Source organism: Pantherophis guttatus, chromosome 1, assembly GCF_059756535.1.
Source record: "Pantherophis guttatus breed Tessera chromosome 1, ASM5975653v1, whole genome shotgun sequence".
NCBI classification, from domain to species: Eukaryota; Metazoa; Chordata; class Lepidosauria; order Squamata; family Colubridae; genus Pantherophis; species Pantherophis guttatus.
In genome coordinates this window covers 145904758-145930575 of record NC_142063.1, presented here as the reverse complement: position 1 = coordinate 145930575, position 25818 = coordinate 145904758, and the positions used below count along the sequence as shown (strand labels likewise).

The window sequence follows — 25818 nt, the reverse complement described above, 5'->3', positions numbered from 1 at the left end:
TACCAACAAAGATAAGGTGGTATTCATTGTCCATATGAAAACAGATAAGAGTGAGATAGCAATAATTCTGTATGCAACATTTGTATCTGAAAAATGGCCTGTTTCGGCAGATGGTATTTTTTTCTGTGCTGCAAAAAGATGAAATCATACATTTTCCATGTAGGGAAATTTGAAAACATTAACTGAAGAAATTGTCAGCTATTCTGGTACCCCTAGTATGCAAAATGCAGCCTATCTCAAAATGGCAGCAGAGTGTTCACATTTTCTAGTGGTCATCTGAATTTTTATACAAGTAGTTCACAACTTACAATCATTTCTTTAGCAACCATTTGAAATTATGATAGTGCTAAATAACTGACTTGTGGCTGCTCTTTGTATTTATAACCATTGTAGCTACCCTGCAGTCATGTGATAAAAAATTTGGGTGCTTGGTAACTGCCATTTATTTACCACAGTTGCTGGGTCCCAAGTCATATGATTGCCAATTACAACCTTTCTAGGGGGCTTCCAACAAGCAAAGTCAATGAGGGAAGCCAGATTTGCTTAACAACTGTGTGATTCACTTAGTGAGATGGCAAAAAGCTCATACAGTTAGGCATGACTCACTTAGCAACTGCTTCATTTCCTGACAGAAGTACTGGTCCCAATTGTGGCTGTAAGCGAGGACTTCCTTTAGTCCAGCTCTGCAATAATCTCTTTTAATATTTCTTGGTTGGTGCTACAAGAAATTTGAGGACTTTCTGACTCAGGATTTCTTCAGGTCCATAGATGACTCCTTTTTGGTTTCAAGCTGTTACATATGTCACAGCTGATGGCCAACAGAAATAAAAAAACACAGAGGATATACATCGGGGCTGTCAAACTCCCAGCCCTCAGGCTGGATGTATCACGCGCTGGCCACACCCACGGCCGGTTTAGCAAAGGGGAAAAAAGTCCTGACATGGAACGTGACGCTGCTGTGACGAAGTGAGTTTGACACCCCTGATATACACTGTAAAAATATCCCCTGCCAGACAAAGGGTGATGGTTCAAGTCATGTAAAGTCTCCTTGGCATATGACCATGGGATATGACACAATGTAACCCCAGTACCTCTTTTTTTTTCTAAGAGCTTAAGGAAAAAACTATATATGCCATTCTGATAATTAGATATCTTATCAGTTTATTTCTCTAAACAATTCTATGACATTGAAGGAAGAAAAATTGATGCTGTAGCTGGCAACTGTTAATATGTCTTAAATGAAATGCAGTTAATGCATTTGCACCAGAAGGCATTAAAAAAAAAATTAGAATGAAGCATCTGTGAATCAGAGTTTTAGAATCAGCCTTTGCTTTGTTAGTTATTTAGATAATGTTTCCTTAAATTCACAGCTTCAAACAATTAACAGTAAGCAGTAAGCAGCTCAGGCACTTAGTGCATAGAAAAGAAAATATGTGTGGGGGTCAGCTCACTATATGAAGGAAGCATTACTAGAATTATGGTCTTGACTTAAAATATCCACTTACTATGAAATAGGCAATGGCTTACAATTTAGGCCTATTGATATATTTATCTGCATTATAACCAGAGGTAGGTTTCACATCATTTAACAAACGGTTCGCCCCAGCATCAAAAATGTGAGCATGTGCATGCATGTGGCCTTCTGCGTGTGTGTTTTGCTTGCGCGCGTGCTTACACACATCCACATAACTTAAAAAACACAGCTAAATAGGAGGGCATAGCGCCAGGGAGGGCCCATCCGCAGGCCAAAACTACCAATTCTCCTGAACCGATCTGAAATGGCTGAATCCCACCCCTGATTTTAACCAAGGGAACAGAGAAGATAACAGACACTTAATACAGAAAACAATTAACAAGTAAGAAACTCAGGCACTTAAGCACTTTAAAAAAATGAATTATGTGTGGGGGTCAACTCACTATATGAAAGAAGCGCTATTAGAATTTAAGTCAATTAGCCGTGACTTAAAATATCCACTTACAATGAAAGAGGCAATGGCTTACAATTTAGGCTTATTGATACATTTATTTGAATTACAACCTAGGGAACAAAGAAGGTAACAGACAAAATACAGAAAAATTAAATGATGTTTGTCCTGCAAACCTCAATCAGAAGGAGTTGTTTGGACCATTGACTGCTTGGTAACAACTTGGTGATATTCATGATTATACACAATTCCTTTATGTCAAAGAAACTTTTGGCTAAATTTATTTTTGTATGACAGGGAAGTATTTATTAGATTAATTTAGCATTAGCTGTGTCACATGCTTCATTCCCTGCTAACTGAAAGAGCAATATTGTTTTGGCACATTTTGGCCAATATATCACAATAGCAACCAAAGCCAAGTTTTTATCCCCAAATGCAATCATATTATTCTATGCAGGCTAAAATCACTAATCTAGTGATGACCTTACAAGCCAATATACAGTTGGCTATGTCCTATCACTTTAAAGGCGCATGCAATGTATGACACACAGGCAAGATGCTACATGGAAGTAGGACTTGGCTGAACCAGAAAAAACTTAAAGTGAATTTGGATGCGGGGGAGGGGGAGGGGGAGGGGGAGACTACAAGTGTAGTCCTTGTTTACTTATCACAATTGGGACCGGTGCTAAGTAGTGCAGTTGTTAAGTAAAACATCAAGTGACCACACAGTTCTTACGGTTGTTAAGTGAATCGCCTGCAATAATTGAGTATGACATCATGACATCATGTCACCATGATTTATGACTTCCTGCTAGCTTCCCATTTGATTTAGTTTGTCAGAAGCTGCCTGGGAAAATCGCAAATGCTGATCATCTGACCACAGGATACTGTGACTAATGTAAAGGTGTGCCAAGCAATGAAATCATGATCACATGACTGCAGAAACACTGCAACAGCTACAACTTTGAGGAACAGCCATAAATTGTTTTTCAATACCATTATAACTTTGAAAGGTTAGTGACTGAGTGGTCAGTAAACAAGGACTACACCTATACTGCTTTTATGTGAAAACAAGAAAGTGATCGGGTCAAGAATGATGCTGAACGAATGCAGAGTGAATATGAAAGATGAGCAATATAAAACAAGTTTATCAGATGGTTTGGCCACATACAGAAAATGAATGAGAACTGGAATACATATTTAAAAGTATATGAGTGGCTTCAAGTTTTTTGGTTTAATATTTCTTACTCCTTTTCTACACTTTGTATAATGTTGCTTACCCAGAAAGGGAAGCTATGTCATATGTCACAATTAGATTTTAGAGTGATCCTCTGTGTTGGGATGGGGACAGGAAACCATCCAAAGAAAACGAAAGCATCACAAAGGAAAAAAGATCCATTTATGCATCACTATCTGTGGGAGCTTTCATATTTTCATTTCTCCTTTCTGCCCTTCAGGGAGAACAGGTCATGGATGATAGGGAAGGGGAGATGCTGAGATCCAGGAACAAATAGACTAACAGCGTAAGTAACTTTGGGCGAGTGATGGCAGATGTTGGAGTAGGACTAAGAAGGTTGAGCTCAGATGGGTTGATGGGATATGTTATATGAATTGATGCTGAATGGAGAAGGGAAGAGGGGATATGATGCACCAATCTGGCCCTTCCATCCACTGCTCATGTTCCTGGCATTTTCTCTACTCTTCCCCTCCCATCACTGAACTCCTTTTGAAAGACAGAACTCTGTTTTGACACATGCACACTTCAAAGAACTCTCTTTTGTACTGTGTACAGACTAAGTATGAATGTTTCAGTTAGGGCCTGGTTTGCATGGAAAAAAGCTATTCTGTAAATACAACATATGCAAGGAACATTTGTACAACTCCTTAAAATATTATACAATAGCTTGCCTTTAGTGTATATTATTGTGGTTCAGAACAAGTGGGTTAACAAAAAAAGCATTATGTACTCATAAAAGCAAAACTATACCTGCAGATCTCCAGGGAAAAGACTTCTCAGTAGAACTATAGAAAAGGAAACAAAGAAACCAAATTTAATTCTTTTCAGGCATTCACATTCTTTAATATGAAAAATACAGAGAGTACAGTGTGATCAGTACCCACACATGTAAAAATTTCTCATGAGAGCAGAACAGTTCTACACATCTCCCTTCACCCACTATCCTTATGCACAATTTTAAGCACAGGAGGACAGTTCAAGGAAAGAAAGTGTGTTCTTCCCACATCTGCATTCAGGTCATTTTTTTCGCTATCTAAAGTTATATGAGATCCTTATTTAATCAGTGAGAACTGGCTTGGAATGCCATATCCCAAACTGACCATTGCATCGCCAACAAAAGCGATGATAAACATGGGTCTGTTGAACCCCATAGACTATTTGCTAAAATCCCCATTATATCTCATTACGAAAAGCAAGCAATTAATTTAACAATCCTTCACAAGGAAAGCATAGAAGTGGACTAATTAATTATTCATTAATCTGCCAACTGTTGAAAAGGATCTTATGTCTCTGGCATATCCATCTAGTGAACTTGCCCATAAAGATCTCTGGGACTGCACAATTTAGAGCTATTTTCATTAGCTTATCATAATTACTGAAAGCATGGTGGAGATCATACAGTGCAAAGATGGCAGTAATAAATATGAAGGTACATTCCAAGCTCCCTTTAAGTCTTATTGACATCAACAGGGGAATTAAAATAAATGTATCCAATCTGCCACAAATTAGTCTTTTTGACTAATTAATAAGACTAATAAAAACTGTATACTAAAATCTTTCCTTGTATGATTAATTTTAACATTAGTAACATTTGTTCCTGCTCTTACTCTTCTCATGTTTGAAAATTATTCCCGCTTAACTACCAATGAATTTTAAAATAATATTTTAACAAGCATAACTGAACCATTCATCTTTAATCGTATAAACAGAAATGGTGATTAAAAACAGAACAATTTATATGAACTTAATTCTTATGTAACATTAATATTCTAAGTTATACTAGGATATTACATATTGCCAACTTTCTGGAAAAATTGAAATCGATAAATTAGATATCATATTGACATTCTTAATATCAATATCCAGGCCAGAGATGGGCTACAAATTAAGAGTGTCATCCAACATAAATTTAATGTTTTGTTCCTACAGGTTATGTAGTCTCCCCTCCAACCTTGATCTGAATGGTTACAGTGCAATTTCCCTGGCAACCAAGGAGAGAAGTGGCAGATTGAATAGAAACTTGGTTATATCCAGCTCTATCTCCTTCAGGCTATAGTAACTAGATTCCCTCCTTGTGAGCACCCAATAAATAATGGTGATTAATGTGCTGCATTCTCCATTCCTTGTATACAAATGCTCAAGCCTGTATAGGTAAAGTTAGAAAAATATATAACTAAACTATGTATTTAGTTATATATTTTTCTAACTTTACCTATACAGGTTTGAGCATTTGTATACAAGGAATGAGAATGCAGCACTTTAATCACCATATAAATATATAGTTTAGTTATATATGAGCGGTCCTTGTACTCTCTGAGCTTGTTTTCTTGCAGACATTTCATTGCCCTAACTAGGTAACATCATCAGTACTAGTAAGGAGTGCTGCTTGCTGTCAGTTTATATTCCGTTGCCTCGCCTGTCTGTGTTGGTGGGGGCGGTCTTAGAGATTCTTTGGTTAGGCTGTTTACCAATGGCTCTTTGGCAGTTTCTTGATTGAGGTATTGCTTACTTGATTGTTGGTCAGAAATTGACTTTGTAGTTAATCTATGCTGATTTGACTGCTGCTTCCTGGTGGAGAGGTGCTAGAGTTCTCTTTTTCTCTTTTGGGCTGGTTGATTGTCTCTAGTCTCATAGTCTATAGATGTTGTTAATATCTGTGTCTATTCATGGCTGATTTGTCAAGAGTGCCAGGGCTTCTAGAAATTCCCTGGCATTTTTTGATTTGGCCTGGTCTAGGATTGTCACATGTTCCCAATTGAAACCATTAACCGTTAACCATTAAATCTGCCTATATTTTGTGAAATTAAAGAATTTTTATCATGCCTTCTGACTGCCAGTTGGTGTTCGTGGATGCGCTCTGTTTGTCTGTAGGACAACGTTGTTACAATGTTACCTAGTTAGGGTAACAATAACTTTTTGAGGTTTAAAAACATTTATTTTTAAATAAAAATAAAATAATAATAATTATGAAATGAAGATTCTTGCTTAGAAAATACATTACCTGTCTATGTTAAGAAATCTACAATGGGACACTCTAACAACTCAAGCAAAAACTACTTGACTGGCATCTGACACATGGAAATGTCTCTTGAGTATAGTTGAACATTATTAGTTAAGACTAGAAAGAGACCCGACATACATTTTTGGATTATATCTTGGAATTTAAACTAGGGCTACTCCAGGAGATTTGGGCTTTAGAAGATGTCTAGACTAAAATAACCTTATAATTAGTCACTGGAGTACTAGTAAAAGAAAAGGCAGTGGGACATAAGTCTTCGTGTTCTAGAAGTTTATGCCTTAATCAACTATAATCATTTGGACTTCGCTTTAAAATTAATTTCAGCAGAATATTATTCTGATTATAAATCTATTATAAGTGGAGATCCCTTACACCAGAAGAGCAAGATCAAAAAGTTTCTGAAGTACTTAGCTAACCAAACAAGACTCCTCCAAAAGGCCTTTAGAGCCAGGACAGGAGATTTGAATGCAACAATAAAGCCAGATTTAAAAATTAAACCCTATATACATTTCACAATGATGGGTGCATATGGTTCCCAATCCCACAATCCAAATATGAGAACAGTACTTTGATGGGATGGTAAGAGATAAAGTTCAAGGGAATTGCAGAGTGAATGTTGGGTAAATAGAAGCACTAGCTATAATGATTATGTGATGGCATTTCATGATCTCGTTCATCTTATTGATCATTTGTAATATGATGTCCCACAAATAGTGATTATCTGTCTCTAACACACAGAATGCTAGGCTTTAATGATTTTTTTTGGGGTGGGATTTGTTATTCAGTGATTAGATTTATAGGCTTCAGGATGCCTTTATAAACCCCAACTACGGTTCAATGAAAAATGCACGCATATACCCCACCTTCATAGTCAAAAAGAGAAAGTAATTGGCCACAATAAATAAATGCATATATACAGGGGAAAAGGAGAAAGGGTTTTGATTAAGGCAAAGAACTATCCATAAAGAGAAAACTATCAACAGTTCACTGCAGCAGTTATGTTGAGGAATTTTGGGGGTTTTCAAAATATTTTAGTAGAATTTTTTTCATGATACAAAATTGAAAAAATAAGAAAAATATATAGAAATGAAAAATGAAAGAGAGAGAGGGAGGGAGGGAGGGGGAATGGAAGGGAAAGAATTTTAATAAGATACAAAATTTTAAAAATAAAATATATGAAAGAAAGAAAGAAGGAAGGAAGGATTGTTCAGTACGGCCTCTTTTTTTTCAAAAGTAAATACAGGTTTTCAGTAATATCGTAAATTGTGGTCACATGACCAAGGGATATTGCAAACAGGCTGTCAATGTAAGCTAGCTCCTGAGCACCTGAAACATGGTCACAAATCCATGGCGTGGTGGTTGTCATAACTTTGGAAGCAGGTCACAAGAATCTTTTAGGTTGTCCATCATAAGTTTGAATGGTCACTAAGTTAAGGAGTACCAGTCATAAGTTAAAGACCATCTGTAACATATAATTTTCAATAGCATGCTAGAGGCAATTCCCTTGATTAAATTGGTAGCCGTATATTTTAAAACCTTAATTTATTAACTAATTTTGCTGATTATGCTAACCATCCCTCTAGCCTAAAAATAGATCACTGTCCATGCTTTCTATCAATATAAGACAATTATCAAACTTTTGGGAATAACGCTACATGGGTAAATGTCCTTTGCAAATTTGAACAGCTGGGTATGAACTATAAAAAAACAACAAGCATATGTTTTTATGGGGAAAAAAACAGAGAAAACTCTACAGAGATAACTTTGATAAGAATCTAATTAGACAAGTAAGCTACTTAATAGAATTGGTGTGGACTTCCAAGCATCTGCAGAGAAAGGTTGGAATGCATTCAAAATATACCAAGCAAGTGTGGCTACTGTTAGATATGTCTTCTGTTCTAAAGGGAACTATTAAATCTTTAAGGGAGCAAGAGTATATGAAGTTTCAACAAAAATCCTGGCTGTTGTACAGAATAATTCAGATATCCTCCTAGAGAAAAAACTGGCAGTTGGAAATGGTTCAGTCTAAATAATTGCATTTTATTCTTGTAGCCTTGCAGTCTTGGGAGCTGGGCAATATAAACAGAAAAACAATCAAATGTGTGCTGTGCTTGGAGACAGGATTAGTTTTGATGGAAGAGTCCGAGTCTGCTTCAATCTAAAAATTGCCTATGTACAGATGAGCTGGTTCCTTTTATTCACAAATATACATCTATATGGAAGAGAGTCTGATAAACAAATTGAAATTTTGTAGATTCTCTTCTAGATTTGGCACTGCACCATGTTTTGAAAATGATCTGGCAAAGTACTTGGATGCAGAATCTCAAAAGAAATGTATGTCTGATTTCCAGTCATGTGTATGCTAGATTGGTTTATAGCAGCTTTGTGTCTAGACCCTAACTTTTCAATATTACTATATTGTATGGCTTTTATGCTAGCTGAATTTAACACCTTCTCTTAGTGTTAACAATGGGAAGACACCAATACATATTTTAGTAACTTGCCTGGTTTTGTGGAAGTAACTTCAATTATGTTACAAATGTGAATTCAACTGATAATACCACCTGGCTGACTTGACCATATTCAGTAGATAAACAGGGTGGGCTGAATTAGTGCTTTGATAGGAGACTACCTTAGCACACCAGAGCTGCAGACCAACTTTTCCAAAGTCGCAAAAAATATCTTGAAGAAGATAATGGAAAACCACTTCCATACCAGAAACACTGCATATAAGAGTCCATTAAATTGCCAGAAATCTGAAGGAGACTTTGTAAAACAGAAAGGTAACATACAGATGCCACTCTTCCACTTTAATCAATTGCTCTAATTTCTTATTCTATTCCTCCCCCCAAATCTTGAATGGCTAATTTGAGATAATTTAATAACCATTTGTAAGTAGTCATGACACAATATTAGAAAGAGCATGTTAAATCCTCCAAGTATTAGATGGAATTATAAAACACACAATGGCCTGAATCTATTTGAAACCAACAAAAGGAAAGTCTAGCAATGTTGCATGGATTTTTTTTTCTTCCTAACGTTTTTCCTGAAGGCATGGAGTCTGCTTTTTCAGATCAACCAGCTGCTGATTGTTGTTGTTTAGGACAGAAAAAGACCATCTAGCTTGTCACCCAAGCTTGATATCATGAGCTGAAGGAGAGTGACTGGCCAAAAGTTATCTAACCAATTAGACCAAACTGGCTCTCAGTCCCGTTGCACAGAATAATCTCATCTATCTAAGATTAAATCTTTTTAGGGATCTATTGTTAATTTGACTCTTTAAGCAGGTGCACCTATTAAAAGGTTGAAGCAGAACCCTAAAAGACAGACTGTTTTAATGAATAGCAGAACTGCACTGTGCTCATACAATTGTTCTGAATAATTTTTGCAGCATGCAGAGATTTAGTTCACAGCTCAGTCTTGTTGTGCAATCTGGTGGGACATGACTCATCACTTGCTTAAGGATCTACATCTGATATTTCACTGGACCACAATTACATTATAAAAAAAAGCAAGCCATAGATCAACAAAATAGGTCTGGCAACCAGGAATAATTTACTATGGAACAAATCCAGAACAGAAAACAGCAGAATGCCACATGCTATTATCTACATGTTCCGGTGTAAATCATTCAATACTACTGTCTACAATGCATCCTGCATAACTCATTTTACATATTTATTGATTGATCTTGGTATACCACAAGGCAATTTACAAAGACATTTCCTTTTACCAATTTTGGGTAATGGGTTTGTATTTGTTTTAGCCAGACATTCAATTTAAATCAATTAAATTACACAAATACAGGTGTAAGAATGAGATTCTATGTTTGCTAATTTCCCCCAAGCCATTATTTCACCTCCATTAGATGTCAACTCTATCAGTGTGATATGAAGTATGCCTTATTAAATGCTACAGAAGTTATGTTAGTCTCCATGTAAAAAAATAAATAAAAATAAACTGATAAAAATCTGAAATTATAAAAAGAAATATTTAAAAACAATGGATATTTTTTTCAGATTCACAGAACACTCTGACACTTCCCCTCAAATCAAATATCATTATATAACAAATTATCAAGAGTTGCAACACCTAGCCAATCTTGGTTAACCATGAAAAAATTAAGCAGGGTCTGAGCTAATTGATAATGACAGAAAAGGCAAAAGAAAAAGAAAAGAAAATCCCAAGGCTGTATATTAGATTCAGTGCTCAAAAAAACCCATCCCAGACGACAGTAATGGCAAATCACTTTTGTGATGCCTTACTTATCTAAATATGCTAATACCAACTTTCCATAAAATGTTAATAAGAATAGAATGAAAAGCAATAACAAGAATTTCTGCTCATTTCTGTTAAGTTTATTAGTAATTAGATGCAAATATAAAAATAGCTCTCAAATTATAGAATTTGCATTTCCCTTTTCTACTCCAACTCTTTGTAATATACAATTACAGCTAACTTGGGAGCACTGGGGACTTGATAGGCAGCCAAAAAATGGATTAAATATGTAAATAAACTTTTGAGACTAATCACATTATGTGAAAAAGCTGTTTCACTGGAAACATTACAATTTCATACAAGAAATGTATTTATTTAAAAACAAATGACAAAATTATCACTATTGCGTTACAATTAAAATCTGTTGCAGGTATATTTTAGAATATGCCTCAGTCCTCACGTATTTATCTTCTGTGGCTTATGCATATACTACCAACTAACCTAGCATGTCTATGTGAATTGGCAGTGCAACCTTTTGTAGAAGGATACACAACTGTTCAAAAGGCTTCTCAGGGAAGAAACTATATCTCCTTGTATAACGTTCTAGGCAAGGGGTGCCAAACTCAATTTCACTGAGGGCTGCATCAGGGTTGTGTTTGACATCGGGGGCCAGAGTGGGTGGGGCCAGGGTAAGCATAGCCAGCTCGATGTCACTTGTGTCAGGGGTGCCTATAGTGGCCTGAGCGCTCTGCCAAAGAAAATGGGCTCCTGAGCTCCGTTTTCGGCTGCGACGGCATCCTGCAAGTCTCTGCCAGCGAAAACAGAGCTTGGGAGGACACGCGTGGGGTCCTCCCGAGCTCCGTTTTTGCTGGCAGAGGCACCATTCAAAATCTACTAGAGATCTCTACAGTATTCTTTAGCTATTATTGGAAATGTAATATTGTAGCTGGGAGGAACTGGGAGTTCTTTGGGAACCTAATCTACTGTAGTTTACCCTCAGAAGTTAAGAGTGGCTTCCAGTTTCATATCCTTCAAAACGTGCCTGCTCCAGAAGGCTTCTGGGATTGGACTGTTAGGAGCTGCTGGATGTGTCATTGTCAAAATGTATTCTAATTTAATACTCTTATTTTAGAATCACTGTACAGGTAGTCCACAACTTACGATTACAATTGAGCTCAAAATTTATGCTAAGTGAGAAATTTGTTAAGTGAGTTTTGCCCCATTTTATGACTTTTCTTGCCACATTAAATTAATCACTGTGGTTGTTAAATTAGTAACAGGCTTGTTAAGTGAGTCTGACTTCCTCATTGACTTTGCTTGTTAGAAATTCGCAAAAGATGGTCACATGACCATGGGGACACTGCAACCGGCATAATGTGGGGTGCCGCAAGGGTCGGTCCTCTCACCTCTCCTGTTCAACATTTATGTGAAGCCGCTGGGCGAGATCATCCGTGGTTTCGGGGTGGAGTACCATCAGTACGCTGATGACACCCAGCTGTACATCTCCACCCCGGATCACCCCAACGATGCCCTTGAAGTGATGTCCCGGTGCCTGGAGGCCGTACGGATCTGGATGGGGAGGAACAGGCTCAGGCTCAACCCATCCAAGACCGAGTGGCTGTGGTTTCCGACGTCCCGATATAGCCAGTTGACGCCATCACTGACTATTGGGGGCGAATCATTGGCCCCCACGGAGAGGGCTCGCAACTTGGGCGTCCTCCTGGATTCACGGCTGTCTTTAGAAGAGCACTTGACGGCCGTGACCGGGAGGATTTTTTATCAGGTCCGCCTGATTCGCCAGTTGCGTCCCTTTCTGGATCGGGACTCGTTACGCACGGTCACTCATGCCCTCGTCACCTCCCGCCTGGACTATTGTAATGCTCTCTACATGGGGCTCCCCTTGAGGAGCACCCGGAGGCTCCAACTGGCGCAGAGTGCGGCCGCGCGGGTGGTAATGGGAGCGACATGGCGCTCCCATGTAACACCTCTCTTGCGCGAGCTGCACTGGCTCCCGGTGGTCTTCCGGGTGCGCTTCAAGGTTTTGGTTACCACCTTTAAAGCGCTCCATGGCTTAGGGCCTGGTTATTTACGGGACCGCCTACTACCACCAATAGCCTCCCACCGGCCAGTACGCTCTCATAGAGAGGGACTCCTCCGGGTGCTGTCAGCCAAACAGTGTCGACTGGCGGCCCCTAGGGGGAGAGCCTTCTCTGTGGGGGCACCTACCATCTGGAATGAGCTCCCCCCGGAGATACGGAGGATCCCGGATCTGCGCTCCTTCCGCCGTGCTGTGAAGACCTTTTTATTCCATCAAGCGGGCTTGGCCTGATCTCTTCCCTTTTTAAATATGTAAATTTTAATCTGTTTTTAAATTATTGGGGTATTTTAATTTGTCTGGGCCAAAAAGTTTAATTTGATTTTATCGGGTTTTTAAATTTTGTGTATTTATGTATTTTATTGTTGGCTGTTCACCGCCCTGAGTCCTTCGGGAGTAGGGCGGTATACAAATCAAATAAATAAAATAAAATAAAATAAATAAAATAAATATGAAACAGTTATCAAGCATCCAAATGTAAATCTGCGGCCAGCAACAGCTTCCCATCGCCCGGTGCGCTCTCACAGGGAGGGCCTCCTTGGGGTCCCGTCGGCCAGACAGTGTTGACTGGCGACTCCCAGGGAGCGGGCTTTCTCTGTGGGCGCACCTACTCTGTGGAATCAGTTCCTCCTGGAGCTCCGGATGGCCCCTGGCCTTCGCTCTTTCCGTGACCTCAAACATGGCTATGTGGTCTGGCCGGATTGGACTGAAGGGGTTGTTTAAAGGGATTTTATTGGTTTTTTTAAATATTTGTATATTGAATTTTATGTGTTTTTATCGTTGTGAGCCACCCTGGGAGAGAGGGCGGCATACAAGTTTAATAAAATAAAATAAAATAAATAAATAAATCACATGACCACGGGGATGCTGCAATAGTCATAAATGTGAAAAATGGTCATAAGTCATTTTTTTCAGTGCTGTTGCAACTTCGAACGGTCACTAAATGAACTGTTATAAATTGAGGACTACCTGTATTTCTATGTATTTATTATTTGCATTGGCACATTGTTGCTGTTCTTTTTGCACCAGCTAGTTTTTAAGATTCAGTCAGTTTAAAATGCAAACAGACAAACAAATAAATAAAGTTGAATGTCAGTCAACTTGGCAATGGACCATAAGTAGAGATTTGCATTTCTATTTTGCACTACTTGCAACATAGGTCACTTATGAACAATCAATATGAGCAGAAAAGCAAGGTACTCAATGAATGAATTTTTTTTGAAAAGCTTAGGTCAAAGCAAACATGAAGAGTTGGTGGAAAGCAAAGCTTCCAGTGATCCACTGACATCGCATACTGAAGAAAGAATCTTCAGAGATGAGTGAGAATGACAAAGATCAATTCCTGTATTCCTTTGGGAGGAAATCAGTCTCTTTATTCAATCCCACACTAGTGATTCCATTAGAATAATGTACAAATACTATATAACACAGTAAATAGTATGAGAGCAATAATTTCAGAAAAATAATAGCCATTTCAGCAAAAGAAAAAAAAAAGGCATTGAAATCATCATCAAAAATATGCAAGCATAAGTAATTTTAAACAATTTTAAACTATGTAACTTTAAAAGAAAAAAATTATGCATTGAGAAGATCAAGTTGGAGAGGTGGGGGAAGGAAGAAACAACACCGATTTCTTTTCTTAGATATTTCCTTTATGCTCACATTCTTATGTGTGTACTTAAATATATTACTTATACACTCTAAAATGGTCTGGTTGTCTGAGGTATGACTAGATATTAGCAACCAAAACAGACAAAAGGAAAGCAGTTCTTTAAACAAAAGGTGCCACCTTGGCTCATATCATTGTAATGCCATTACATTTTAAAATCCTATTTTATTACATGTAAGAAATAAACAAACATTGGAGGAATCCAAGATTTTAAAGTCATTGAGATTGGGCTGAGGTATGCCCACTCAAAAAATAAGACGCACTGGCAAAGATACAATGCATCTCAAAATCTAGGCCTTATTTAAAAAATGTAAACATTAAAGGTCAACATAGCTTACTTTCTTCTTTTGAGTCCTTCAGTTCAAATCCATCACGACTAATTCTTTCATCCTACCAATTCTCATCTGCTGCATATTTACTGCATTTTATTTTAAAATATTAAAGTTTTACAAACAGTAAACTTCCACACAAAATAGTAAAAAATAGAGGTAGTCCTGGACTTATCGCCACAATGGAGCCCAAAATTTCTGTTGCTAAGCGAGACATTTGTTCAGTGAGTTTTGCCCCATTTTGATGGCCTTTCTTGCTACAGTTATTAAGTGAATCATTGCAGTTCTTAAATTAGGAACATAGTTTTTAAGTGAATCTTGCTTCCCCTATTGACTTTGCTTGTCAGAAGGTAGCAAAAGGGGAATCACATGATCCCGGGACACTGAAACCGTCATAAATATGAACAAGTTGCCAAGCATCCAAATTTTGATCACGTGACCATGGAGATGTTGCAACCATTGTTAATGTGAAAAACAGTCAAAGGTCACTTTTTCAGTGCTGCTGTAACTTTGAACTGTCACTAAACAAACCGCTGTAAATCGAGGATTACCTGTATTATCAAAATTGAGTAACCTGGATAGCAAAATTAGACTATGGCCATTACTGTACTCCCTAATCCAGACTTAATCTCCTCATAAAATTGGTCAGAAATTATTTGCAAAATTATGCAAAGGTTTTTTTTTTTTTTTTTTTTTGTAAAAATTTTTATTTTTTCCAACATAAACATAAAAAAGAAAATTTTCTCACGAACAAAGTCTTGTTCTGGTCACAAATGGGTATACTAGTTTAACAAATAAAAACACATAATTTTAACATAGATTCCAACATCTTAATTTAAATCTTTCTATTATCTCATCATAATCTCCTACTAAAGCAAAGCTCATTTTTATATTCAATTATAAATTCAATTATAAATCAAAATTCAATACCGCTCTATCTAAATTTTCTTTTTTCTATTGCTCCTTTTAACCTCAACATTAAACACAAAAACAGTCTAATCTATATATTTACCTTACAATTTTATGACCACGAATCCTAATTTCCAAATGTATGCAACTCAATTTTTATTTCAATTTATTAATCAAAATTTCTATTTTTCTCATTTTCTAGACTCAATTCATCCTATCTTAAACTTAAACTTTTACACAGACATCTCAAAATTTTCCATTTCATTTTAATTATCGCCCAACATTTTCTTTTTCACCCCTTATTAATAATTATTCTTTAATATATTCTCCTCATTCTCCTCCATCACTCCCCCTATTGTTTGGCTGATTTCCAGCATAACGTATTTTGGCTGAATTTTCAGCATATCTCCTCCATAACTCCAACTATTATTTGGCTGATTACCAGCATTTTGTCTTATTTTGGCTGATGACCAGCATGCTTTATTCTGGCTGATTTCCAGCATTCTCCTCCAAAGCACCACCTATTATTTGGCTGATTTCCAGCATTACTTATTTTAGTTGAATTTTCAGCATATCTCCTCCATAACTCCAACTATTATTTGGCTGATTACCAGCATTTTCCATTGTTTTGGCTGATTAACAGCATTCTCCTCCATACCTCCACCTATTATTTGGCTGATTTCCAGCATTACATTATTTTGGCTGAGTTTTCAGTTTATTCTCCTCTTTAACTCCAACTACTATTCTGCTAACTTATTTTAAAAATTTCTTCTTCAATATGTTATTTATTTATCCACTGTTTCCAACTATACTCTTCCAGGGTGTATCCCCATCTATTTCTTAATATTAATCATTTCCAACATACGTTAAATTCAATCTCAATTATGACTTCCATCTGTGTACCTTAGTATATCATCTATAATCATTAACAATTAATCATAATTATCATCCACCACTTTATCAACTTAACTAAAACATGTTACATCAAATTATGCTTTTATGAAAATATCACTTTTAGTCACCTTAACTTCCCACTTCTATTTTAATTGTCTTTTATTTTTAATTTTCTATCTTTATTTTACCATAAGCACTTCTTGTTTTATTTAAAGCTCACTTAGACTTTGAACCATTTAAACAATTAAGCATTCAAACATTGCTATCTAGTTTATCTATTTTGCTTCTTCATTTCCTTATCTGTCCATAAGCATTTCAATTCAAAGTCAATAATTCCACGCTTAAAACTCTGCATATCCTTTTTAATTCTATTGTAGAATCTGTTTCCAGTAAAATCCATCAGCTTCTCCACTTCTGTTCCTGTGCCAAACCTTTTGTTGCTGCGCATGTTAGTTAAAAGTTTATTAGTCATTGTGTTTCTTCTTTCTTTATAAAGCCATTAAAAGACAGAATAGGAATCTCCAAAGTTCAAAAAACCATAGTTCTTTTCAAAGTAATCCACAATATGTAACAAATCAAATAGGTTCTTTTCAGAAAGAAAAACAAGTTTCCACAATCAACACTTTCACTTAATCACGGCTTCAATCGCCATTTTGAAACATTTATGTAACAATCCGTTTAATCTCTTTGTCTGGCTTTTAAAGATGACAAATCCTTAATTATTGCTTTTCTCTTTTCCAAAAGTCAAGTCCATTTCAATTTTAACAAGAAAATTCGAATAACCCACTCTATTTGTTTAATAAGCAATTCATTCCAATCAATCAGTGTTAAAGTAAAATTCTTAAAGGGTCTTCAATTCCTTTCCTTATTTTACAAAATCTTCAAGCCCCTCAGATCTTCAGCCGCTAGGTAAGGCTGGGGTTCTTATTTGTAAATATCCTTATTCACATGTTGTATCTCGCCTGGGTTGGTGTCACTCACCCGGTTCCAAAGCACATCGTCCTTTCTTCCTTCCTCCTAGACATTGCTTGTCCCGATTTGTCACAGTCTCAAGGCAGCCACCACGGCTGCCGTCCCCTGCCACTGATTTAGAGGGTTGCCTCCGGCCTCCGAGGAACTTGCACATTCCGCTCGGCCGCCCAAGGGGTCCCTCTCTTTCCCCTGTCCCTTCAGGACAGGGTAGGTCCGTAAACCTGTCAGCGGCAGTTTGCCAGTCAGGGTTTTTGCAGGGCTCATCAGAGCCCCGCTATTTCCCTGACTGCGCCGCAACGCTAAATTGAAAGTCAATTGAAGGCTTTGTCTTCATTCTCTGGGTTGATCTACATGACCAGCTTGCTTCAGCATGAGCATGTACCACCAACAGTTTTTCAAGGCCAGGAATGCATTATCATCCTATAGCTGATCCCAGCTCACTTGGAAGGCAAACTTCATGAACTTTCTTTTCTTGTTGTACATCAAAAACAACATTTTCAACTTGTGGCAGCACAAGTGTTTCTGTTGATTCAACTCCTACTACAAGCAAACACCTCCACTCCAGTTTGTACATCCCCTCCCCATTTAATTCTGGACTGCTGGGCTATCTGCCTCCTTCTGAAGAGACCTCAGTTGCTGAACTTGTTGCTTTTTCTTCTCCTTAAAATGTGAACTGGTGAAAAACTAGGGCTTTATTTTTTTTAACCAGATGAAATTGATAAGTACTGAGGAAACTATAGGACTGTGATGGTGAACCTATGGCACGTGTGCCAGAGGTGGCACGCAGAACCCTCTCTTTGGGCATGCACACCGTCGCTAGCTGGTCTTTGTGGGCACTGGAAAACGGCCCGAAAAACAGCCTGAAAACTTACCTGAACGTCCCTTTTATGCTCGCTGTGAAGACATTCCTATGTCTTCACTCTGATTCGTTCCACTGAGTGCCAATCATTCCCTCTGAAGCCGGTCACGCTGTCCCTTCCGGCTTTCCATCAGTCTTTTTCGTGAAGGTGATTATCATAGACGAGAGTGGACTATAATGGCTTAAATGTTGTAGGGACGCCAGCTGCAAAGGGAAACAAGAAAGAAACCCCCCCCCAAGGCCAGGACAAGGCGAGATCACGGGCGGGACGGAATGTCTTCGCAGCGAGCATAAAAGATACGTTCAGGTAAGCAACGTCTGTTTTCCTGACTCGCTGCTCAGACATTCCTATGTCTGGGATATACCGAAGCTCAAGTACTTGGGACGGGGACTGAAGCCCCTTCCTGGCTCTGGGTAGAAATTACTGATTGTAAGACACGTCTGCTGAAAGTGCCATCAGCAGAAGCATAAACATCTAAACGGTAATGTCTAACAAATGAAGAAATCGAAGACCAAGTGGCCGCACGACAAAAGTCATCAATAGACGCCTGAGTGGCCCAGGCTGCTGAAGTAGCGGCACTGCATGTAGAATGAGGCAGGATTCGTCCTGGAACAGGGTCACCCTGTAATTCGTAAGCTTTAGAAATACAGGCTTTAAGCCATCTGCCCACAGTCGCAGAAGAAACCTTCTGTCCTAGAGAAGAAGGCAGGAAGGACACTAACAATGCCTCAGTCTTCCTAAAGGAGGCAGTAATACTAATATAGCGCTTCAAGGTCCTACGCACGTCCAACGTGTGCCAACATTTTTCTGAAGGGTGACGGGGATCCGGGCAGAAATTTGGAAGCACGATGTCCTGCGCTCGATGGAAATGAGTGTTAATTTTGGGGATAAATGCCGGGTCCAATCGGAGAACCACACGGTCCTGATAAAACACACAAAGGTCACTTCTAATAGAAAGAGCCGCAATCTTGGAGACCCTACGGCAGATGTAATCGCCAACAAGGCCATTTTTAAGGTGAGGTAACGTAGAGTAACCATATGGAGAGGTTCAAACGGAGCTGATGTCAATGCCTGCAGGACAAGTGTCAGGTCCCATGTGGGATACCTATGTATCATAGGAGGTCGGAGGTTCGACGCACCTTGCAGAAAGGATTTGATCCAAGGATCATGAGACAAGGACTGATGGTTGTCTCCAACGAGACTCGTAGCCAATGCGGCAACCTGTCTTCTGAGCGTTGAAGGCGCTAGACCGTCAGCGAAGCGAGAATGAAGAAATTGAAGGACATCTGAAACCAAAGTCTAAGTTGGATCTACATGATGAAGAGCAGACCACTTGGCAAAGGCCTTCCAAGACGCATTGTATAGGCGTACAGTCGATGGTCGTCTGGCTGCTTGGATGATAGAGATTACTTCACTTGACAGATGACTCTTAGTCAGCCGTATCGTTTCAAACGCCAGATGGTCAATCGAAGCCATTCCGGCTCTGGATGATGTACGGCGCCTTGAGTCAGAGAAATCTGATCAGCTGGAATTCGCCACGGTTCCTCGACGGAGAGGGACAGAAGATTGGCGAACCACGCCCGCCAAGGCCAATGTGGTGCCACAAGAAGAAGATCCGCTCACTCCCTGATCACCTTCTGAATCAGGTTGGGAATGATCAGGATCGGAGGGAAGGCGTAGAGGAGCCCCCAAGGCCACGAGGGTCGAAGAGCGTCATGCCCTTCTGCACCCGGCGTTGGAAAACGGGATAAGAACCTCGGCAGCTGTGTGTTGCATGGAGTTGCAAAAAGATCCAGTACCGGGTTCCCGAACCGACGAAACAGATCTCGAAACAGTCAAGGATCCAATCTCCACTCCGAGTGATCCAACTGGCCCCGGCTGAGCCAATCCGCCTCGCGGTTGATCTTTCCAGAAATATGCTCCGCCTTCAATGAGAGAACGTGACGCTCGGCCCATGACATCAACCTTTCCGTCTCCTCCATCAGCAACAAGGAATGCATGCCCCCTTGACGGTTGACATGGGCCTTCATGGCCGTGTTGTCGGTTAATATCAGAATGTGTTTGTGCAGCACTTGTTGATGAAAATGTGCCAACGCCAGTCGTACTGCCCATAACTCCAACCAGTTGATGCTGTGAAGTTTTTCCGCGGGAGACCAGATGCCCTGTGCAAGTTGAGATTATAGATGGGCCCCCCAGCCGTATAGACTGGCATCCGTGGTCAAGATGACCCGTTCCGGTTCCAAGAAGAGAGAACCCTGATGGAGAGCCGGAGAGAGCCACCAATGGAGTGAGAGGTGTACTCGTGCTGGCACTTTGATCTTGGAGAGAGACTCCCTCCGTCCCTGTCGTTGGAACGGGAGAAGGAACCACTGAAGATGTCGTAAGTGGCAACGCGCCCACGGAACTATCGCAATGCACGAGATGAGCTTCTCCAGAAGTTGGGAGAGCAGGAGCAAGGGCAATTTCTTGTGCGTCAACACCTGAGTCACCATGTGCCGAATGCTGGACTGATGGTCGGGAGACAAGTAGACCAGGCCCTGAGCAGCCTATTACCGCTCCGAGATGTAAGATTATTGTCGTGGGACATAGGTGGCTCTTGTCGAGATTCAGGATGAAGCCATGGCGTTGCAGAGTCTGAATCACAAGTTGTCTGTCCATGTCTGCCTGAGAGGGCGAGGACGAAAGAATCAAAATATCGTCTAGATAGCAAACCAGATGGACCGGCACCTCCCGGAGTGATGCAGCTAGGGCCGCTAAGATCTTTGTAAAGGTTTGCGGCACCGACGAGAGCCCAAACGGCATCGCTTTGTATTGGAAGTGGTTAGTGGTAAAGGCGAATCTCAGAAAATATCTGTGTGCCAGATGTATGGGCACATGAAGATAAGCTTCCTTCAAATCGATCGATTGCATGAAGTCTCCTTGGCGGATGCATCCCAGGAGAGATTTGAGGGAATGCATCTTGAAGCAGCGATACAATACATGCCTGTTCAGTTGCTTCAAATTCAGAATTTCTCTCCAACTCCCGGAACTTTTCGGAACGAGAAACAAGGTTGAATAAAACCCGGTCCCCGCCTGACCGTCCGGGACTGGCTCTATGGCCTCTATTTGAAGTAGATGTTGTATTTCCAGGGTCAAGAGTTGCCGCTTGGCTGGTTGAGAGGGCCAAGGGCACTGGAGGAAATGGTTCGGGGGAGTGGAAGTGAATTCCAATGACAGGCCGCTGGTAACTGTGCGAAGGATCCATGCATCGGAGGTGGTAGTGTCCCACTGGTGGTAGAAAGCTTGCAGTTTGCCCCCAATGGGAATCTGAAGCTGTGAGTCACTTGCCTCGACGGGAATAGTGGTTGGAAGATGCTCTGAACGGCCGGCGGAAGCTAGATTGACATCTGTCACGGTCCTGAAAGGAAGCCCTGTCGGAAGCAGGTTGGTAGGAAAACGGTGCGGAGGGATGATACGAGGAACCACTGGTTCCTTGGTCATGACGAAAGGGCTGCCGTGGATAAGGTGAGTATCGTCTATCCGGTCTAAATGCAGAAGGTAAGACTTTCTTCTTATCTCTGTTTTCCACTAACACAGAGTCCAAGGAAGCCCCAAAGAGGGAGGAACCCTTATAGGGTACCGGGGTAAGACGCCATTTCGATTTCATGTCTGCCCTCCAGTTATGTAGCCAAAGAAGACGATGCAACAAAATTGTGGACGCCAACGCACGAGAGGCAAACTTAGCCGCATCTAATGAGGCGTCCGCCAAATATTCGGCTGCTGCCACAAGCTTAGCCACATCCTGGTGTAAGCGTACGTCCTCTGGGGCAATCTGTCACATAACTGATGGAGCCAGATCAGCGACGCTCTATTGAAAAAAGAGGCCGAGGTCGCCGCTCGAATGGCCCAGGCCGCAGCCTGGTGAGTTGTTCGAAAGGCCATCTCCGTTCTCTTGTCTTCGAATTTTAAACGGTCACCAACCTCTCCGACAAGAACAGAAGACGAGGTAAGTCCAGCCACAGGTTCGTCCACAGTTGGTAACTGAAGCAAAGCGTCAAGTTCCGGAGCTGAGCAATACAGCTTTCTATGAAAGGAATTTGGACCACTGAGAGAAGCGGGATGCTCCCACGGCTTTTGAATGACCTGTGCGAAGAGATCTGGGCAAAGTACAAAATCACACTCAGGTTTAGGCAGCAGAAACAAATTGTCAGTAAGATTGGTCTGGGTTTGGGGTGCAGAAGGCTGGTCGAGCCCCTCCCCCATATTGGTAGCAGCTTTCGCCTTTCATAAAAGCGATTTGAACAAGGAAGGTTTAAACAAGCCCGGAAAGGCCGGTCTTTCCGGTACCTCCTCCTCATCTCCTGACAACTCGAAATCCTCTGGAAAGTCCTCCTCACGGACCGGCTCAGCCATATGTTCATATGAGGAGGAGGAGGGCTGCAAAGGGGCCATCTGCATGTGGCAAGGAACAGCTGAGCTGCACTCAGAAGGAATCATATAGCCTGTCTGTTGTAACCCCACCTGAAAAATACGCGTAATAGCTTGTGACACCAAGGAGTTAAAATCCAGGACCTGAAGCATGGCTTTTGTCGGCTCGGAGCCCGGCAGCCGTAGATATGAAAGTGGCTTTGGGTGCAGGACGAGACACCTGAGAAACTTGACTGGCAGCTCCCTAAGAACTAGGTCCGGGGGCCTCAAAGTTAATGTGGTCTGTATCTCTGGATACTGATGCCAAATCACAGTGGGAACAAGCGCTCTGGTCAACAGCCTGAAAGGGAACCGAAGTGGGCTGTACCTGGTGATCAGAAGGTACCACAGAAACATCAGAAGAGGGAGCCAGTTGTGCTTTACTTTGTGCCTTGGAAAACTGAGGCAGCACAACGCTTCAATGCGTTGTGCTGCCTCAGGGCATCCTTATCTATTACTGGTAAGGTCTTGGTGGCTCTAGAAGCCTTAGACTTTTTACCTTTGGATACCTTTGGAGCAGGGAGGGGGGATGGAGCCTGCTCTAAGTCAGATGACAGCTCCATATCAGACTTTTTTTTATATAATTTGCAGATGTAACAGTAATATGTGGGACTAATCAGGAAATTATACACAATAGGTGATGAATACAAACGTATATACAGATATAAGGGATTTTTTTTTTAAATTAATCCAGACAAAGTCTGCCTGACAGCAAGTCCCCACAGAAATAAAGAATGATATACTTTCCTCTTCTCTGAAGAACAGCACGATGACCAGCGTAGATATGGCAGACAGGTCTAAACTGGACAACATCCAAAGCCTGCAGACTCCCCTACGCCCCAGAGAACCAAACCTCAGGGCACAAATGGCAAACCGTGCCAATTCACAAAGAAAATGGCAGGTGGCAGTTGACAGTCAAAATGGCGGTCAGGGAACCTCCACAAGACGATAGCAGCAGACAGCGAATTGGGCGCTGAGATGCCGGGCCATAAGGTAGGGGCCGGTAATGTCACCAATGGCACGGCCAAAAAAGGTGGAGGCGGGATCCTGTAGCCTCCGCGAGGCGCTTCCCAGCAATGTGAGTATGCCAGCCAGCAGTGACTCAAAGGCCGCTAAATAGGTTGGTGAGGGCTGCGGGGCCAGCGAAATTGCTGTGCCAGCAACGCTGCGCCCGTGGCCAAGTAAGAAAATGGCGGCAACCAGGCACTCGCCTCAAACGGCGGCAAGGGAATCAAGCATGGAGCGGCATCTGGAGCCCCGGAGCGCCGACTCACGACCCAAACCGCTGGTAGATGGAATCCCACGTCGCGCAGCCCTCACAGTCCAGAAATAAAGCCCTGAACGATCTCAATGTTAGAAAAAACACTGGAGAAAGGCACTCGAGTCTGAAACCTTTCACTGAGTGAAAAAGACTGATGGAAAGCCGGAAGGGACGGCGTGACCAGCTTCAGAGGGAATGATTGGCACTCAGTGGAACGAATCAGAGTGAAGATAACCCAGACGTAGGAATGTCTGAGCAGCGAGTCAGGAAAACGGCCTGAAAAACACCCAAAATCTGGCATGTGTGCACTGGCCAGCTGGTCTTCGGGTTTCCTGCGTTCTGGCATGTGCACATGCACACACATGGATGCGCGTTCCGGTTTGGACACTCGGTGCCAAAAAGGTTTGCCATCACTGCTATAAGATATCCACCACTTGTGAATTATGAGCATACTCAATGAAGGTGGGTGTCAGTTAGGATAACAGAGTCCCAGCCAGATCTTGGGAGAGTGTCTAGCTCTAAATCAGTGTTTCCCAAACTTGGCTATTTTAAGATGCATGGACTTCAATTCCTAGAATTCCCCAACCAGTATGCCTGGTTGAGGAATTCTGGGAGTTGAAGTCCATACATCTTCAAAGGGTCAAGTTTGGGAAACACTGCTCTAAATCATATCTTCAGTCAAAGTGGGTAAGGTCCACTCCAGCATGACTCTGGGAGAGGACAAGGTGTCAACTTCTCTAATTGGGCAAAACCAGGAACACTGACTATATGAAAACATCCCTCTATGCCTCCATGTGTATGGGAACAACTCTCCAGGTTTCTGGCCAGTAGTTTTGTGGTTTCCTGTCTTTTGCTCTGTAAATACACCATCAGTTTGATTTTTTGTGGGGTTGGCTTTTATGGATTCCAATGGCTCTTGACCCATAGACTGTTCTTGGATGGCCTACTTTTTCTGTCCATACTCTGCATGAGCCAATAGCTTTGTGCTGAAATAATTTACATGCAAGAATGCCCTCACTGTGGACAAAGCAGAGGAAGGGATTGAAATCCAGAAAGGGATTTTTTCCCCCTGCCAGCTTTATTCTCAGGTAGTTTATTTATGGAAATCAAGCAGTTTAAATATTGCAGCACAGAAGAGCCCTTACTGTTGAGCAACGGGATGTATTTGAAGCTTCACAATGGTGTGGGGAGAAAGATCACATATTCATCATAGTAACATTGATTAAATCTCTGTTAGGGCAATGTTTTAATTAGAACAGTTCAAAATAATCAAGTAATAAGCTGGTCTAATAAAAATATCGCCCTTATTTGTTGCTTTTAAGTTAGCCTAGAATCTTGAAAAACTGCACTTAAAAATTACAGTCTCATGTAGTTTTCTAAGGTAACATTTTTAGAAGTTGCTTGTCCTTCCCTTCTACCTGTGGCTGAATGAAAATATCTGGCCCAGTTACCCAGTTGTCTTTTCTGTCTAAGTCCTATCTATGACTTAGGACTCCCCTCTCCTAGTCCAGTGTTTTAACCATCAAACCAAGTGGTCCTTAATGCCCTGATATGGACTTCTAAAAAACATACTGAGGATTTCTAGTTAAGGAGGGGAAAAAAACCATTTGTGAGCAGGGATGATTTCTATACAATAATATTGTATCAAAGTTTCCAGAAAGTGGAAAAAAATATCAAACTTTCAAGAAAGTTTTATTTTAACATGAATAATAATTAAATAATCAAAGCATCATAATAGCCACAAAGATCATGGTTTGAAAAGCAGCTAGACAACTTCAGAGATGATAGTTGTGTGGAAAGATTAGTGAGGTTTCTAAGTTTTTTTTAGCTCTTCCTAAAAGACATTTTGTACATTGAGACATGTGATGTTGCAAACAAGCTGACTGAGATGTTTAATTCCTTGCTGTTGTGATTCTAGATTATCTTCAAATTACTAATTACAGAAAACAGTTTTTCTTGTGTGATAATAGTGCAATTACTATTG

The 25818-nt window shown here is 40.6% G+C and overlaps 1 protein-coding gene across 16 annotated transcripts in view; it reads right to left on the bottom strand.

Moving 5' to 3' along the window:
• The window catches only part of PKP4 (plakophilin 4), a 169086-nt gene that overhangs the window by 56653 nt on the left and 86615 nt on the right, over window positions 1–25818 (bottom strand). For all 16 annotated transcript variants that reach the window (XM_034425615.3, XM_034425643.3, XM_034425634.3 and 13 more), the window contains one exon: window positions 3913–3947. In XM_034425615.3, the coding sequence (XP_034281506.1) occupies window positions 3913–3947 (35 nt within the window). The remainder of the gene's footprint in view (window positions 1–3912; window positions 3948–25818) is intronic.